Source organism: Sus scrofa, chromosome 6 (genome assembly GCF_054392235.1).
Source record: "Sus scrofa isolate SSC_HxYL_T2T_F1_AM1 chromosome 6, Sscrofa_HxYL_maternal_Yorkshire_Landrace_v2.0, whole genome shotgun sequence".
NCBI classification, from domain to species: domain Eukaryota; kingdom Metazoa; phylum Chordata; class Mammalia; order Artiodactyla; family Suidae; genus Sus; species Sus scrofa.
The window spans coordinates 157,247,977-157,265,141 of NC_139388.1; the positions used below are offsets into that span (position 1 = coordinate 157,247,977).

At 42.8% G+C, this 17,165-nt stretch overlaps 1 protein-coding gene and 1 long non-coding RNA gene across 43 annotated transcripts in view; one reads left to right on the plus strand and one right to left on the minus strand.

Annotated features, from left to right (window-relative positions):
* Nucleotides 1–17,165, minus strand: part of FGGY (FGGY carbohydrate kinase domain containing) — a 459,774-nt gene that overhangs the window by 73,090 nt on the left and 369,519 nt on the right. The window contains exon 16 of one of the 42 annotated variants that reach the window (XM_021097806.2): nt 13,035–15,958. The exons of the other annotated variants lie outside the window; for them this stretch is intronic. Coding sequence (XP_020953465.1) covers nt 15,920–15,958 — 39 coding nt within the window. The 3' untranslated portion in view covers nt 13,035–15,919. Of the gene's footprint in view, nt 1–13,034; nt 15,959–17,165 lie in introns of those variants that run through there. 42 annotated transcript variants of the gene reach the window in all.
* On the plus strand, nt 6,690–8,311 carry LOC146402930 (uncharacterized). Its single transcript, XR_014808149.1, has 3 exons — nt 6,690–6,829; nt 7,343–7,404; nt 8,178–8,311. It is a non-coding gene; the product is annotated as an uncharacterized LOC146402930 (long non-coding RNA).

The window sequence follows — 17,165 nt, forward strand, 5'->3', positions numbered from 1 at the left end:
TAAATTCTTTGCCTCAGTGGTCCTTCCCCACAGTTGGGATCAGGACAGACATACATACTGGGCTGGACAAAAAGGCAACATAGACAATAGAACCTTTGAGAAAACTAAACATAGGCATGAGCTACCAGCTCAGAAACTGACCAAAAAATATTTTGACAATGAGTAGAATGCCCTCATTTGTATCACACCTCAGAGCTTTCAGGATTCTACAGATGTACATCACTGCGATTGCTCTTCTTCCTCCTCACCCTTCCTCTTCTTTCCCAGCATCAGTGTCCCCATGGTTGAATATTATGGCACACTGTGCCAGGCACTGCTCTAAGGGTACTTCTTGTAGTAACTGATGAAACGATGTTGCTTATCATTTTTATGGATCTTGAAACTGAAGCTCAAAAAGCTACTACTATCGCTAGTAATAATAATAATGACAAAATTAAGGATAGTCACCTTGCACTTTTGGTAAGCTTAGTGTTCAAGGCAAAAGAGCCCAGAAAGGGCAGATGGGGGCTGGGGTGGATGCAAGTCTTCGGATGCCAAGTCCAGAGTTTGCTCCACCCATGAAAAATGGGTCTCTCCAACAAGACCAGAGCATGCTGAGCCCAGCTGCAGCAGGGGAGAGAGGGTTACGGCACCAGCTCGGCATTCAGTCGGTGCGGTTTTTAAAGTGACTCAACATCTGTCATTAATTAGAGTTTCTGTTCCCATGGTGATGGTTTATTACTGCTAGGCTGATAAGACAGTCATTTCAAAAATACTATCTTCCTCCTCTTCCTTCTCGCTCTCCAGCAAAGATTTTTTCTTCTCTTCCAATATAATTGATCTTTTGCAACAAGGCAGGATGTAGTGTTCCTCAAACAGGAAACCCTGTTGGATCCCTGGTGATATCTTTGGAATTTCTTCCCTTCTGCTCAATGCAGAAGCTCTATCAGACAAACCTGGATTCACCTCTGACACTTAGCTCTCTGATCATGATACTCAAGAAATGGTAGCAGCTGTAACAATTAAAATAATAGTGATCATAATTATTTATGAAGAGATGAGATGAGATAGAGATTTTGGATTGGTAGTTGAAGCTGTTTTACTTTCATTCATTCATCAATCACTCTGAGTGGTTCTTCCATTGAAACTGTTCTTTTTTCTTTACCCAAGAGATAGTATGTATGTATTTGAATGTATTTATTTATTTATTTATTTTTGTCTTTTATCTTTTTAGGGTCGCTTCCCATGGCATATGGAGGTTCCCAGGCTAGGGGGTCTAATCGGCGCTGTAGCTGCTGGCCTACACCACAGCCACAGCACGCCAGACCTGAGCCGCGTCTGCGACCTACACCACAGCTCACAGCAATGCCAGATCCTTAACCCACTGAGCGAGGCCAGGGATCGAACCCACAACCTCGTGGTTCCTAGTTGTATTCGTTTCCGCTGCGCCACAATGGGAACTCCCTGTATTTATTTTTTAAGCTATCTCTTACACTCAACTGTGAATGTGCTGAAGATTGGTACAATGGTTATTTCACACATCACTGTATCTAGGGGAATATGTGTTGAATGATGTACAAATATTTACCAAGTGGTCCACGCCAATCTCTGCGTTAGGCACTAAAGGTATGGAAATAACCCAAGAAAGATTCTTACCCTTGAAGCATTAAGAGATCTGTGAAAACGGACTAAATAAATAAATAAATAAATAAATGAATAAATAAAAAGAAATGGGGCATTCGTCCCTCACTCCCAAAGTTTTTTTTTTTTTTTTTTTTTTTGTTTTTTAAATAAATCCAAAGACATAAATAGAGTTAAAGCTTCAGTAATCTTCTAGCACAAAGCCCCGTTGTGGGGGGTGGTATGGATATTCCAAAGCTCGAAAATGCCAAGAGGGATTCAGACTGGTGGTGTTAAGCCCCCAACGTAATCAGAAATTCCCTTTGAAACGTACAGTTGAAAAAAGAAAGAAAAAGAGAAAGAAAAGGAAGGCCTTTCAGAGGGCTAGCTCGCTGACTCCTCCCAGAATGGTCTGATCCCCTCGGCTGCTGAAGCAAGAGGTCAGATCCCCAGACGGAAAATTAATCTCTAAGAGTCGCTGGATAGAATTTCTAATTCACCAGTGCCAGGACACGCGGTCTGTTTCCAGCCAAGGAGGACAGGGCTGAGGCTTTAGCTTCCCTAGCCCACTGTACACAGTCAAGCCAAGCTGACACCACCCCCCAGGAGCCCACAGCATCCAACAGTCAAGTGGACACAGGGGTCTCACTGAGAGTCCCTGAACCCACCTTTCCCAACGGGTTCCATTTTGAAATACTGTGTGATTGTATTATTATTAGAGTTAATTAATAATTTTGGGTTATTGCCTTTGAAACCGGAGTCCAGTGCTTCTTAAGTTCAAATGAGACCCTCCAAGGCTGCCATGTGGTGGGGAAAGGGAGGGAGTGACACAGCAAAGAGGAGACACGGCTCAGCTTCTATCTGTTTGATACACTGGCCTTACAAATGGTCCACAACTTTACATTCTGTGAAAACCAGAACCTGATTCTTTCAGTGTAAAGATGAGGAAACTGAGGGCCAAAGAGGTTGACCTCTTGTCCTGGGTTATACATCGAGTTGTTCAGTCACTGAACCAACAAGTGAAGCTGGGGTATGTATCCTTGAAAAAAGAGTAACTGAGACTCACAAGGAACAGTCTGGGGTGGGGCCGGTATGAACACGGAAAGCTGTTTGCAGAGACAGGGCTAAGAGCTAAGTGGGGTTAGCTTGGATTTTACCGGCTAAGGGCTTCCAATCCACATTCCTCCAGTGCAGCACCGTTCCTTTCAGTGGCTGGCTTTTTGGGTAACCAGCCTTCTCAGGCAGCTCAGGGGGAATATGCAATCTCTGCCAACTTCACCTCCATGGTAATACAACACCTGCTCATGCCATACCTGCTACCAGTTACGGATAAGGGAGACTGGGATCCTTCCCGGAAGCTCACCCCCAGGTGGGGTAAGCCGACACTGAAACACCCTAGGGCAGCACTGCAGAGAAGCAGTGGTGAGGGGGTGCGTGTAGACGTGGGCCCACTGTGAGGAGTATCCCAAGGCAGCTTTACAGATGGGTTCCAGTATTATTCCAGTGAGCAGTCCACAGGCTCAAAACATGGCAGGAGTGTATCTTACTAGCTAGCTAACCTTGGGAAAGTACTTAACCTCTTTGTGATTTGGCCTCCTTATCTGTAAAGGCCTCCTTATCTGCAAAGCACAAGACAGATCAGGACCTCATGGGATTTTTGTGAGGATTAAGTGAGTTAATCCATAGTCATACACACAATGACTGCTGACACTTCCTGACTACCCTCTGTTATCGTTTCAGGAGCCCCTTGAAGAGAAGGGTCCCAGTCCCCACCACACCACAATATGCCAGATTCACTAAAGCTAGCGGCTTCCTCATCGTCTAAGCACTTGCTCGAATCTCCGCTTTAGGATTGTCTGTAATTTTCTCCTCCATCGATTTCTGTCTGTAGCCGTTAGTCCGCTTCCTAGGGTGAAAACAACTGCTGTCATCCAGTTATCTGAACCAGCCTGGCCTGTCCGGATCCCTCCTCATCAGAGATGCCGACAGCTGAAAGTGACATGGCCAACTTGGTAGGAGTTTCAGTCTGATCAACTCCATCCAACACCCAGGCTCCTCTGGCCAAAGTGTCAGCTGAGGGGGAGGGGGAGGGGAAGGGAGGTCAATTGTGAGGTGGGGTGAAGCAGTTGCTGGCTTCCCATCTCAGCGGCCTTGTCTCAGAAGGTGCCTTGTCAGTCCCCATGTCCCCAAACATGTAACACTCTACACAAAGGCACTCTGGTGAAACAGGATAACTTCCTAGGGGCATTTAAAGTGTTCCCTTTCAATTTCAGGGAGTCTTCAAAACTGTTGGAGATACATAATAAATCTTTGCTGTTACTCCCAGGCTTGAAATAATTTACAGGCTTTTTTTCTTCAGCAGGAAGCAGTGTTATCATTTAAGAAGCACTTAATGTTGTTCATTTTTTAAAAATGAGACTATTAGCTTATTACATAAAAAAAAAAAAAAAAGATAGATAAGAGTCAGGGGATGTTGGGCAAAGGATGCTCCCAGGACTCCTGATCCAGTTTATAGCAATCTGTTTCTAGCTGACAATCCCTACTCCCCATCAAGTGTGGCCCTTACATACTAAGCTTTCTATTGTTACTCCCCAGTTGGGATCCTTCCTAGGACTTGAGTGGATATCTTTTTTGCCTGTGTTATTCTTCGGCTTTCATTACCAACTATCTGAAAAGTCCACTTCCTGCTGCTTCTCTGCTCTCCCTAAGTTAGCATTTCCATTTCAAGCCCTCCGTCTTATACAAAACCACACTTCTCTTTCTTGCTTGTAGCTGTTACCAGGGAGCAGCTTATGTAATGGTACTCTCTGGTTTCAGGTTGCTTCATTTTTATTCTTCTAGCCTGACTGTCAGCTCCTTGAAGGTGGGGAACCTGCCCTTGTTTTTCCTCTTGTTCTTTTTTTAAACCTGTAAAACATTAGGCCCTCTCTCCTAAAATCCAATCCTTTGATGTCACCAGTAGAAACAGTGTATTTTCTGTACCAGACAGAAAACAGTGTATTTTTCTGTACCAGACAGAAAAACCTGTATTCAAATATTCAGCTTGAATATTAACAGCCAGTCTGACCTTGGGTACGTTCTTTTAATTTTCTGAGTCTGTTTTCTCATTTGTAAAAATGAAAATAACAAACTTCGAACATAAACTTATTATGAGAACTACATGAGAAACTTTAAATGTTGGTTCTGCAAGGAAATTTCTAAGCGACCAGAGCAATATGAGTTACACATGCAGCTTTCTTGTAATTTGCTTTGAAACAGGAAGAAAATTTGGAAACCTTGAGGAAGAGATATGTTTCAAGAAACATAAACTCTGAGACATACAGACTTCAATTCCTCATGCCATTACTTAATAGCTGTGTGACTTTAGGGAAACTGTTTGCCCTTTCTGAGTCTCTAAATCCTCACTTGCATGATGAGAATAATCACATATATAGTATGGTGAATGGTCCAGAGTGCTGGTTCAAGAAAGAGGAGTTTCTATTCCTTTTGACTAGACACTACCTTGAACTGTGCCCAGCTCTGACTTGTAATCCAGTCAGATCTCCTCCGGAAAGTGGTAAGTTACGTATGGCTACAGGCTCCAATGCCTAACTCAGAGCGGGGTTACTCAGATCTGGGCATTCGCTAAAGTTGCTTAGGTCAATTTTCGTCCTTTGCATGCCACTTAGTCAAAGTGGACTGCTCTCCATGGTAACCAGCCACCCTTTCTCCCATTGGCCTAGCTCATTCCAATGGGAGGGGGGAATGGATTCACCATAAGGATTGACTTCTCTTTTAATATTTAAAAGCAACTCTATTACTCAGAATCCAGTCAGGAGATGAGAAGCCACTCTAGGTCGTTCAACAAGAACTGAGTGCAGGAAATTTGTTCATAGAAGACAGAAGAAACTAAAGCCGGGCAGATGATGTTGAAGGAACTGAAGAGATCAGCAAAGGCCAAAAGCTGCTACTCCTCTTAGGGATCAAGAGATGATGGGAGGCATTGGAGGGACCAGAGCCAGGGGCTGGTGATGCCAGGCTGGAGGTGAAACCAAAGAAGGGCTGAGCGGTCAGAATGGGGCAGCTGCTATAGTGAAAGAAACAACCTGACTTCTCCCTGCTTCCCGCATGTCAATCTTCCATCAGTATTTCCCATTGGCCAAACTTACTCAGTGGCCAGCTGCAAGGGAGCCTGGGAAATGCAGTACACAGCAGGACAGGGGTGAACAAGCCATCGGAGAGCAAGCAGGCAAATGAGTGGCCCAGCCATCTTTCAGTAACATATACAAGGTGCTAGTACAATGTGTGATTTATGGCCAGCTGCTAATGGTAGGTATCATCATAAATATCATTCTAATTTTGTATAACTCTCACTGAAGGTTTAATCATACCAGTCACTGTTCTAAATGCTTTCTATATATTATCTCATTTAATCTTCACAACAATCTCATGAGGCACGCACTCTTCATAGCCTCATTTTTACAGTGAGAAAACCAGCTTAGGTCAAAAGGATTGAACTAATGTACAGTTATAGCATCTGAACTCAGGATTGGAACCCAGATTTATGTGACATCTGAGTCCTATTTATTACTTATAATATGAATCATACAGCTCGCAGTAAAAGGGAGGGTCCTAGATAAGCTGAAGATGAAATTTGTCATAATTACTGGGAGGATATCTTGAAGACCTACATTTCCAGGGCTGAAAGCCTAGAACACTCTGTGAACATTAAATTTGCCCTTAAAAAGTAGAGACCAAGAACAAACTACATCACTTAATGCATTTTGTGATAGTCCATGGCGTTCCCTCTTGAAGGCAACAGCGTATTTTTGCTATGAGGATGCCAAGTTCAGTGGCCTCTGCAGGCCTGCTGTTTACTGACATTTGATATGCTTCAACATCTGTTGCCCTTCTCGATTGATGGGTGCTTCATTTTAGCACTTCCCTGATGCCAGGCTGGTAAAAGCTTTAGTACTGAGGTCCTCTAAGACACTCCTAGGTCAGTGACACAGCTTTGTTTGTGAAGCTGGCCGGCGGAAGGAACATTCAGAGAAGCGTGGTAAGGGACATGCCATCCATCTCCCATGCTGGATACTTTCAATTCTACCTCTGGGGGCCAAGCAGCAGCTCCAGAAAGTTACAAACCCAGGCAATTCTTAATCTGAAGTCGAGTTGCAATGTCTTACTCTGGACTCAGCAAGGAAGTGTATTCTTCAGCTGCTTCTGCAAAGTTCCATGGAAGGATTTCTAGGTTTGTTTTTAAAAGACTGGCAATTTTAGAATTTGGTACCAGGGAAAATGTGGTCTCTTTTGACTCTGTGCATACTATATGACTTGACCTATTTCCCAGTTTTATGTTGGCTGCCTGGAAGCTCAAAGTAATCCCCTTATTTATGGGTCAGAGACCCACAGGCCAAAGCTGTCCCAGAAATCTTCTTGGTCTGGCACTCACCAATGCAGGGTTAAAACAATCTGAATTTCAACATCCTTAGGCAGGGTGTGCATCTTCCAGTCTGGAAGAGGATGAAATCATCTTGCCCTCTGCTTGTTTCTATGGACCAACCTGGCACCTGAGGGCATCTATATTTGGGGACCCTCTAGTCTAAGGACTAGAGGTATCTTCACTCTCTACAGGGCTTAACTTGTGAGTTTTATTTCACTTAGCTTTATTCTGCTTAGTCATCTATTAGAAGGTTCCTCAAATCCTTTATGGAAGAGGAATATGAGTGATAAACTCCTAAACAAATCATTTTCTTCCCCAAAGAAAACTGCCAAGATCGGTATAAGCAGCTGCTTTTCCACTGCATCTGCGGGCTGACATTCCTGGTGAGTGACTCTGGCCCCACCTGGTAAAGGGCTACCATGGCTGTAGGCTCAGTTCTATCATTCCCTCAATCAGGAGAAAGGACCTCTTCCTCACTAGCAAGTGAGGGGTCTGGACATAATCAAGTGACATCTGCCTTATTTTTAGCATATAACATAGAGTCTAGCTCTTGGTGCTCTAAGAGGCAGTGGGCAGCAGGGGAGAAGCAGCAGATGGGCCTAGAGTCAGACCAGCTAAATTGAAGCCACCCTCCCTGAACTAACCATCCGTGTGATCTTAGCCCAGCTTATCAGCATTCTGATGCCTCAATTTCCTGCTTTATAAGTGGGACCATGATACCGTCTACTTCACCGGTCTTTTGCTAAGGATTAAGTACAGGAATCCTTTTCTGTGTGCCAGGCATTGGGCTAAGTGTGCTTTTAATCACAGAATATTTGCAGGGACACAGTGGGGTCAGTTAATATAGAACTGAGGCTCAGAGAAATTAAATACCTTGCGCCGCCAGGTCCTTTTTCAGAGCTAGCAAGCCAAGGAGATGCATCCTCTTGAGTGTAGCAAGGTGATTTAGAAGGCTGCTTTCTTCTGCCTCCCTTGATTTCCTCTGATTCTGCCCACATCAGATTCAGCTCCCTCACCCTCTTCCACGCCCCCATACTTGGAGGCAGCTGCCATAACACCACTGAGCTCAAGCAGTTATTACTGATATTTATTGTGCTGAGCACATGGAGAGAGATTTGTGCAGGCTTGAGGCCCATGCCCCTTTCTCTGCTTTCAGAGAAGGTTCTCCACTGCAAAGATGATGAGCAGGCCTGGGGTCACATGCCCCCCAAACCGGGGTTCCACCTCTATCACTACCTGATCCTCTCTGGACCAGTTCAAGTGTTGCCTTCTCAGAAGGATGTTCCTAGCCCTCAAGACAACGGATGATGCTCCTTCCTTGGTGCTCCCTTATCTGTTGTACCACAACAGTGGTTAAACAAACAACAGCCAACATTAAATAAACACTATTCTACTTTACATGTACTAATGTGTTTAGTTCTTACAAAAGAAATTATGAGCTAATATATCTATGATGCAGATATCACTTATCTTTTTTTTTTTTTTTTTTGCTATTTAGGGCTGCACCTGCGGCATATGGAAGTTCCCAAGCTAGGGGCTGAATCACAGCCACAGCTGCCAGCCTACACCGTAGCCACAGCAATGCAGGAACTAAGCCACATCTGTGACCTACACCATAGCTCATGGCAACGCCAGGTCCTTAACCCACTGAGTGAAGTGGGGGATTGAACCTGCATCTTCATGCGCCAGGTCCTTAACCCACTGAGTGAAGTGGGGGATTGAACCTGCATCCTCATGGGTCCTAGTTGGGTTCGTTAACCACTGAGCCATGAAGGGAACTCGATATCATTTATCTTTTACAGACGAGGGCTCTGAAGCACAGAGAAAGTAAGTAACTTAGGCAAATGGCAGAACTAAGATGTGAGCCCAAGCCAAGGCCCTTCGGTATTTGCCATTACACCTAGTGCTAACTTTTTCTTCTCTTTTTCCTTTTCTTTTTAGGGCTGCACCTGCCACATATGGAGGTTCCCAGGCTAGGGGTTGAATTGGAGCTACAGCTGCCAGCCTAGGCCACAGCCATAGCAATGCTAGGTCCGAGCTGCATCTGTGACCTACACCACAGCTTGAGGCAATGCTGGATCCTTTACCCACTGATCAGGCCTAGTGATGGACGCCGCATCCTCATGGATACTAGTTGGGTTCACTACCACTGAGCCACAAGGGAACTCCAATACTGACTTTTTCATAACTGTATCTGTCTGTGTCCTCTTCCTCTCCACCTGGCTAGAACTCCAAAGGCTCCAAGATGTCTTTAATTCTCCTTTGCCCTGCTACCATTTAGGGTGGTCCCTGTTACAGGGAAGCTACCTGGTGATGAGCCTCGACTCGAAAAACATTAAATAGGGAGCCTCATCGCCTAGAGGAATCAAGGCCAGACACATGCCTTTTCCAGATCTAGCCCACGGTCATCTGTCAGGCCAGTTAACATAGCCCACTCTACCTCCAGCAGCGGAGGAGAGGAGAAAATGCATCCTGACATCACAGGAAGGACCCAAGTAAAAGGTGCACTAATGGGGGTAAAAACACGTCAGTAGAGTGATTCATTTGGCCTCCCCTTCGATATTATGTTTATACAAGTTGATTATATAGCACTTAATTACTAATTTGCTCTACTTAAACCAAGAGTGCTTTTAATTTTTAATGAGATAAGGGAAGAAGATGCCTTTACTTAGTCAGGAGCAGCTATTTTATTTCCTTCTCTTGTTTTGCACAGCCAATTAATAACATTTCTAAGGAAATGTATCCCTCTCATGAATTCTTTCTCCCATTTCCTTCTAGACCTCCCAGCTTTAGAAAGAAATAGAAACAGACAAGGGCCCCTTAGAAACAAACTGATTTCACCTTCTGATCTGGCTGGCTGTGCTGGGAAAGGCCTGCGAAAGCCAAGTAACATGGAATCCATAAAATGTGCCATCTGATTTTTGGGGGAGTTGGGGGTGTGTCTATTCCCAGAAACCATGACTTGGTTGTTGTTACCAACACCAGAGAACACAGCCATGGGTCTCCCCTCAAGGCAATCCCTTTCGAACCCTGCACTGTTTCCCGGGTATTCATGCCAGATCATTTTAAGCATGGCTGGGCCAGCCTCTAAGAAGAGGAGAGACGTTGGAGTCAGCTCTGGATCTGATTGCCCGCTTTGCTACTCTTTCCCTGTTAGATGATGAATGTGCTATTTAAACTTCCTACACCTCAACTTCCTAACTGTAAAGGTAAAGTGAATAACCTACCTTGCATGGATTAAATGTCACCTCCAATACCTTAGTACAGTGCCCAGCTCAGGAGAGGCACAGACAGTTCTCTGGCCTTCAGATGACATTAAGGCGGGGGAAATGAAGTCAGGGAGAAGGGGTCCCTTTTGAACATGTTAACCTGTGTGTCACCCACAGAGCTGTGGAGTCTAGGTCCGTGCTGCACGAAGGGCCCATCCATAATGACCTAAGGAGTTGCTCCAGAAAGAAAACAAACACGCGGATTCTTTTCTTTAAGAACATCTTGCTAGGAACAAAATGTAAGACATTTACATTCTGATGCAAGTCCCTGCTCTCACTGCAAATCTATAACAAACCAGCCACAGATTGGCCTCTGGTCCACAGACAGACCTGCACAGCCTAGTCTGGATGACTGTGTAGGATGCCTGCATTCACTCCTAAACAACCCCCCACCCTTCTTTGGGCCAAGTCAGGCCCACATGCATGGACCACACTAATGAATCCCCCGCCCTCTGACTTTGGCTCCAGCCAACAGGGGGCCTGAAAATAAATCAGAGAGAAGGAGGAGAATGGGGTCAATAAGACAACTCTTTGCTTCCAGGGTCACTGGCAGGCCAGCTGACTCAGTAGCCTCCACACAGCTCTCTGTTCCGGGGCTCAGGGGTTCCAATGACTGTGCTCTTCCTCTGCCTCGTAAGGTCCAGTTGTCATGAACCCCGGTGCACTACCATCTTCCTTGTGCTTTCTCTAGGCCCTGGTCCACAATCCAGTCCAAACTGTACTTCCACTGAACCTCTAAAACTATCCTAACTTGAGGGCAATTTCTGTGGGGGCCTTTACCAACACAGTGACATTTTAATGCACGTTCAAATTCTAGTTGTCTATCACTGGCACTGAATTTTTAAAAAAATAATGGCAACACACTCAGTTCCAGGAGAGTCCATTTGATTAAATTTTCTCTCATTGCATCTTATCATACCAAGTGAAATAAGAAGGAGAAAGACAACTACTATATGCTATCACTTATATCTGGGATCTAAAATATGGCACAAGTCGACCTATCCACGAAACAGAAACAGATTCACAGACATAGAAAACAGACTTGTGGTCGCCAAGGGGATGGAGGGTGGGGGATGGATGGATGGGGAGTCTGGGGTTAGCAGATGCAAACCAGTGTATATAGAATGGATAAATGACAAGGTCTTACTGTACAGAACAGAGAACTATATTCAATATTCTGTGATAAACCATAATGGAAAAGGATATTAAAAATGTGTGTGTGTATGTATATACATATATAACATATACATTATAATTATATATACATAAACTGAAGCACTTAGCTGTATAGCAGGAATTAACATTGCAAATCAACTATACTTCAATAAAATTAATAAATAAAATAAAAATATCATGGAGAGTCCATTTCCATGTGTGACCAAGGTGAACAATTCTCAGCTTTGAAATCCTAGGCTAGGACTTGGATTCTGGCTCCAGCCATTTCTAGCCATTGGCTTTGGTAAGTCACTGAAACTCTCCTACCCTGTTTTTTCATTTATAAAATTATGATGCTAACAGTATAGGAACTTTCTTTATACATAACTTTTAACGGGGACCAAATTTTTAAATGTTCAAATTTCTTTGGTATGCATATGAATAGAAACATGTCACTCAGGTGTCTGAATTATGGTTTATCACAGAGTATGAAACACCTTTGATAAACTGTAATAATGATATTTTTCTTCTGCATACTTCTTGATCATTTGTGTCAATGTTGGAACTAAAAGTCTTTCATGGACTCCAGTAAGACCTCTATGCATTCCATGACTCTGAATCAAACTTTGTCCAGTGGTATATGTGTGTGTGTGTGTGTAGTCATTTTTCAGGATTTTTTTCCCCAATTACAGAAAATTTCTGATTTAACTAAAGGTCAGTCTCAAGCTTACCCTCATCTCTAATTTGTTTGTGTAATCTCTTTTACTGTGTTGAATATTAAGTTTATAGAGCATGGATCGTCTATGCATGAATTATCCTAGATTAATGGGAAAATAAACCCTAACCTATTCATTTCTGATTTATTCCAACAAGGACATTTATTATGAAAAGTAAAAGGATAATTGATAATTTAGAATGACAAATTAATTACTTACAGGCATTTGTTTCTATGAAATAATCCTATGTATTTTTTCAGATTTGCGCCACTATGAAATGTTGTCTTGAGGAAGTTCCCTGGTGCTGTAGCAGTTAAGGATCTGGTATTGTCACTGCAATGGCTCTGGTCATTGCCGTGGAGTGGTTCAATCGCTGGCCCAGGAACTTCTGCATGCCATGGGCATGGACAAAAAATGTTGTCTTGAACAAGATGAAGTCAAAAACTTAGATAAACTCTTCATCTAAGAAATATAGTTCTGTAACCATTCTAAACATTTTGAAAAGACTTCGTAGATGTTTGGCTACCCTTTGCTTCTATAAAAGCTCGTGATAAGTTATAGGAGGGAGATATTTGGGAAAATGTTGGTTAGCCTAAATCTTCATGCTAATAATACTATAAAAAGCATCTTTTAATTAAAGCTCTTAATCAGTTAAAGTGCTTTTTTTATATCTATCTCCATAAAAAGTAAATGGACAGGTTACAATTAAATACAAATAGGTAAAACAAAACACTCCTGGAAGCATGGTATGAAGTCTTCTCCAGGCAAAGGAATTAGAAAATTTCCAAACCAAAGAGTATATATTTCTTCTTTTTATTTCTATATTCCATCCATACTTAGCCAAGCAGTGGTGGCAAATGCATGATGCTGATCTTTTCTTTTTTTTCTTTTTTACAGTTGAAGCTGAGGCCAGGGGTCAAATGGAAGCTGCAGCTGCCACCTACACCACAGCCACAGCCACAGCCACAATGAGTCCAAGCCACATCTGCAACCTCTGCTGCAGCTTGAGGCAATGACAGATCCTTAACCCAATCAAGGGGGATCGAACCCACATCGTCACAGAGACAACATTGTGTTTTTAACCTGCTGAGCCACTATAGGAGCTCCAGATGCTGTTATTTTCTATGTACTGTACCACCCTGTAGACAGCTGAGTTGCCATATTGGAATCTCTGCTTTTTATATATATTTAGTGGAATGTAAAGCATATGGAAGGATGGAATAAAAGGAGTATGGACTCTGTACCAAGCAAGGTTATATGATCTCTCCGTGCTTCACTGTCCTCATGCGTACAGCGGGGACTGTTAACACCCATTGGTTTGCTGCAAGGATTCCCTGAACGACCAACTATGGAAATTAAGCCCCAGAGGCCCTGTTCCTGAGAGCAGGGAGAGGAGAGTCAAATATCGTGTTTATTGAAATACTTTCCTTAAAAACAGAATTCTAATTTTGAGCTAACTTTTAACTTTTATATCCATGGTGCCGTTCTGCAAATTGGACTGAAACAAGGAGACATACAATTAATCGGAACCTGAGTTTGATTTTTGCTTTTTTGTTTTGTATTTTTGGAGAAGGAGCAACTCTCAAAAAGACAAGAATGAACTATTAACCAGGTGTGGCGATAAGTATAAGGAATATAAGGGTCAACAGGACATTCTTAACTTAATCCTTCTTGAAACTATTAATTACCATTCCAGGATTTTGCTATTGATTTTCTATGAGGCAGTGACATATGGGACAGGACACTCAGAAAATCCAATCAGAAACCTGAATCTATTTAATTAGAAACCAGAACTTCCTATCTCCTGAAACACAGGCTTAAGCAGAAGGGCAAAAGGCTAGTAAAAAAAAGTTGATAATATCAAGACCATATGTGAAATGAGTAAGATTTTAAGAGACTAGGGAATGAAAGCTAAATGAAACTAAAATTCACAGCAAAAGATTCCTTGTACACAAGATGTGTGAGCCCTAAATTTTCAAACACTATTGGGAGGGGGTATAAGTGCTAATATGTATCAAACTCCTAAAAGCTGGGCAGATTTTTTTGACCAAACAACTCTACTTCCATAATTTACTGTGTGGAAATAATTTAGGGTGTGGGAAAAAACTGAGCTACAGAGATGTTAGTTATAGCATTCTTTAAAACAACAGAGACCGGAGTTCCAGTCAGGACTCAGTGGAAACAGATCCGACTAGTATCCATGAGGATGTGGGTTCAATCCCTGGCCTCGTTCAGTGGGTTAAGGATCTGGCATTGCCGTGAGCAGTGGTGTAGATCGCAGATGTGACTCGGATCCTGCATTGCTGTGGCTAAAATGTAGGCAGGCAGCTGTAGCTCTGATTCGACCTCCAGCCTGGGAACTTCCATATGCCACAGGCGTGGCCCTAAAAAGCAAAAAACAAAACAAACAAACAGAAAAACCAGAGATACCCTAAATGTTCAAAACTAGAGGACTTGGAGTTCCCGTCGTGGCGCAGTGGTTAACGAATCCGACTAGGAACCATGAGGTCGCGGGTTCGGTCCCTGCCCTTGCTCAGTGGGTTAACGATCCGGCGTTGCCGTGAGCTGTGGTGTAGGTCGCAGACGCGGCTCGGATCCCGCGTTGCTGTGGCTCTGGTGTAGGCCGGTGGCTACAGCTCCGATTCAACCCCTAGCCTGGGAACCTCCATATGCCGCGGAAGCGGCCCAAGAGATAGCAACAACAACAACAACAAACAACAACAACAAAAGACAAAAAGACAAAAAAAAAAAAAAAAAAAAAAAAAAACTAGAGGACTGGGGAAATTAGTCGTGGTATATTCACTGGGGCAGAAAATTATGCAGCCTACAAAAATGAAAAAGATGTTTATATTTTTGGTTGGGGGGAAAAGGCTGCAAAACAGTACGCATTGTATGAACCCATTTTTGTAAATTTAAAAAAGCATAAAATCATTAAAAATATGTACAAAGGACTAAAAGGATAGAAACTAGAATATTATTTAGCGGTTATTTTAGGGTAGTAAGTTCTTTGTTTTCATGGTTTTCTTCCAGCATAACAGATTTTTCTTATTTTTTTCTCAATGAATGTGAATTATTAGTTGTATTCCAGAAAAAGAAGAAAAAAGGCAAATTAATATTGAATGCGCCAAGAAATGGGATGGTTTCATATTTCTGAACATCCATTACAGATCAGTCTTTCCAAACCTCCAGAAAGTAAAATCATGATAATCAACTTTACTTTGCAAAAATGTAAAACTGGTATTTATGGTGACAGAGAAAGCCAAACCAAACTAAAAAAACGCAAAAAGTTGACTCTCACAAAATCAAACAAAATGGAGATGCATTGTATCACAAACAAAATCACAGGCTTTAAAGCACACAATAGGTGATGGATACAAACTGGCTCTAAATGAAGTTAACTTTGTGAAAAAGAGCAGGAGAGGCTTCAGCTAAGCCAGAAAGATGCATGCAAGGACTGACCTTGAGGGTAGACCACTGCGGTCAGTGGGGATGGTTTATCTTGTGGGCACGCATTACAGAAGAGTGAGTAATCATAGCTCTCAACTGGCCACTTACATGGATTGGTCTGCGAGACACAGGAGTCTGTCTGGAACGTGACAGGGAAAGTGATGGTGGGAGCGCTGGAGTCAACGGTTTACAGAGGTGGCAATCCTCACAGCATCCGAGGAAAAAGGTTTTGAGTAATTGATTCGCGGGGCTTATTTTCTTTACACTAGCACTCCCCTTCAAACGATGGCTGAATTCACTGTGATGTCTAGTCACCTTCTCCTTTTGCTGATTTTTGCTTCAGATGCTTCCTTTATTGTTGTTTTTTTTGGGGGGGAGGGGGGTGTCAAGATAAATTGCGCTGTTAGAATTAAAGCTTGTTTAAGGGGGGGAAAGCTGTCTTTTAAGATAAGAAATTACAAGAAGCTAATAACATTAGCAGAGGGGATGAAGGAAGCACAAAGTGGAAAGCCATTTTGTATTTCTACCTGCCATTTGATTAAGTTTTCTCTCATGGCATCTTGAAGTGGGTTCCTTGTTTTATGTGTCCTTTGCATTGTCTGAAACTTCTCTACTGTCTGTGCTTAGAAAACGTAAGTGTACTGATGTTTCACAAAGTTATTTTTTTTTTTTTTTTAGTCTGTTAATTTACCAGGACCTGGGAGCCTACACAACTGTCATGAACTTCTAATTATAAATATTTCCTTTCAAGGATATTCTGAATTAGAGAAGATCATTTTGGGAGTGCGCTGATGGATGGCATTCTAGGGATGGAGTGGTCAGATTGAAAGGTCACAGATGCTGAGACTGCCTGGATTCCATGTTTTCATGACTCTCAGGAGGGAAGAAGACTCCCTTCCTTGCATCTCCTCCCACTTACTCAATAGCTGAACTTTTACCATCTCTGTGATTGATTCCATTTTATTAAGCTGAAGATACAAAGACAACTGTGACCCGATGCTTGCCACACTGTCTAGTGGAGGCAGGGTTCTGAAAACCACTAAGAGGAAAAAACTATTTCCGGAGAGGGACAATTCTTTACAATTAGGAGTCATTCTATTCTTGAATGCAGATGGATGGCTCTGTCAGTATCCTTTGTGAGATCCTAGAAAAGGGAACAGCTGGAAGATTTAAGATGTGTAAAGGAAGAGAGGGCAGGAAAGGGTAGAGAAAGAAATGGAGATAGAGACTCTAAGATGGGAGTATGAATGCATTAAAGAAGAAGAGGTGGAAGCCAGGACTCGTCAGCAGGCTTCACAACTGGAATAGCAATGGACCTTGAACTTGACCAATCTTTCCCATTAATACCCTATCTGAAAATTCCATCCACTATCCCTTTTCTTCCAGCTGATAAAATTTCTCCAGTACTGAATTATATAGATATTTACAAGAGCTGTTAAGTAAAATCCACAACTGTAATTCCTTCTGATCTGTTGGCACAACCACAGGAAGGTACCAGACTCTATCCCTGGCTGAAGACATCCGTTCATGGGCCCAGAAAATTGGGAAACCCTGTCT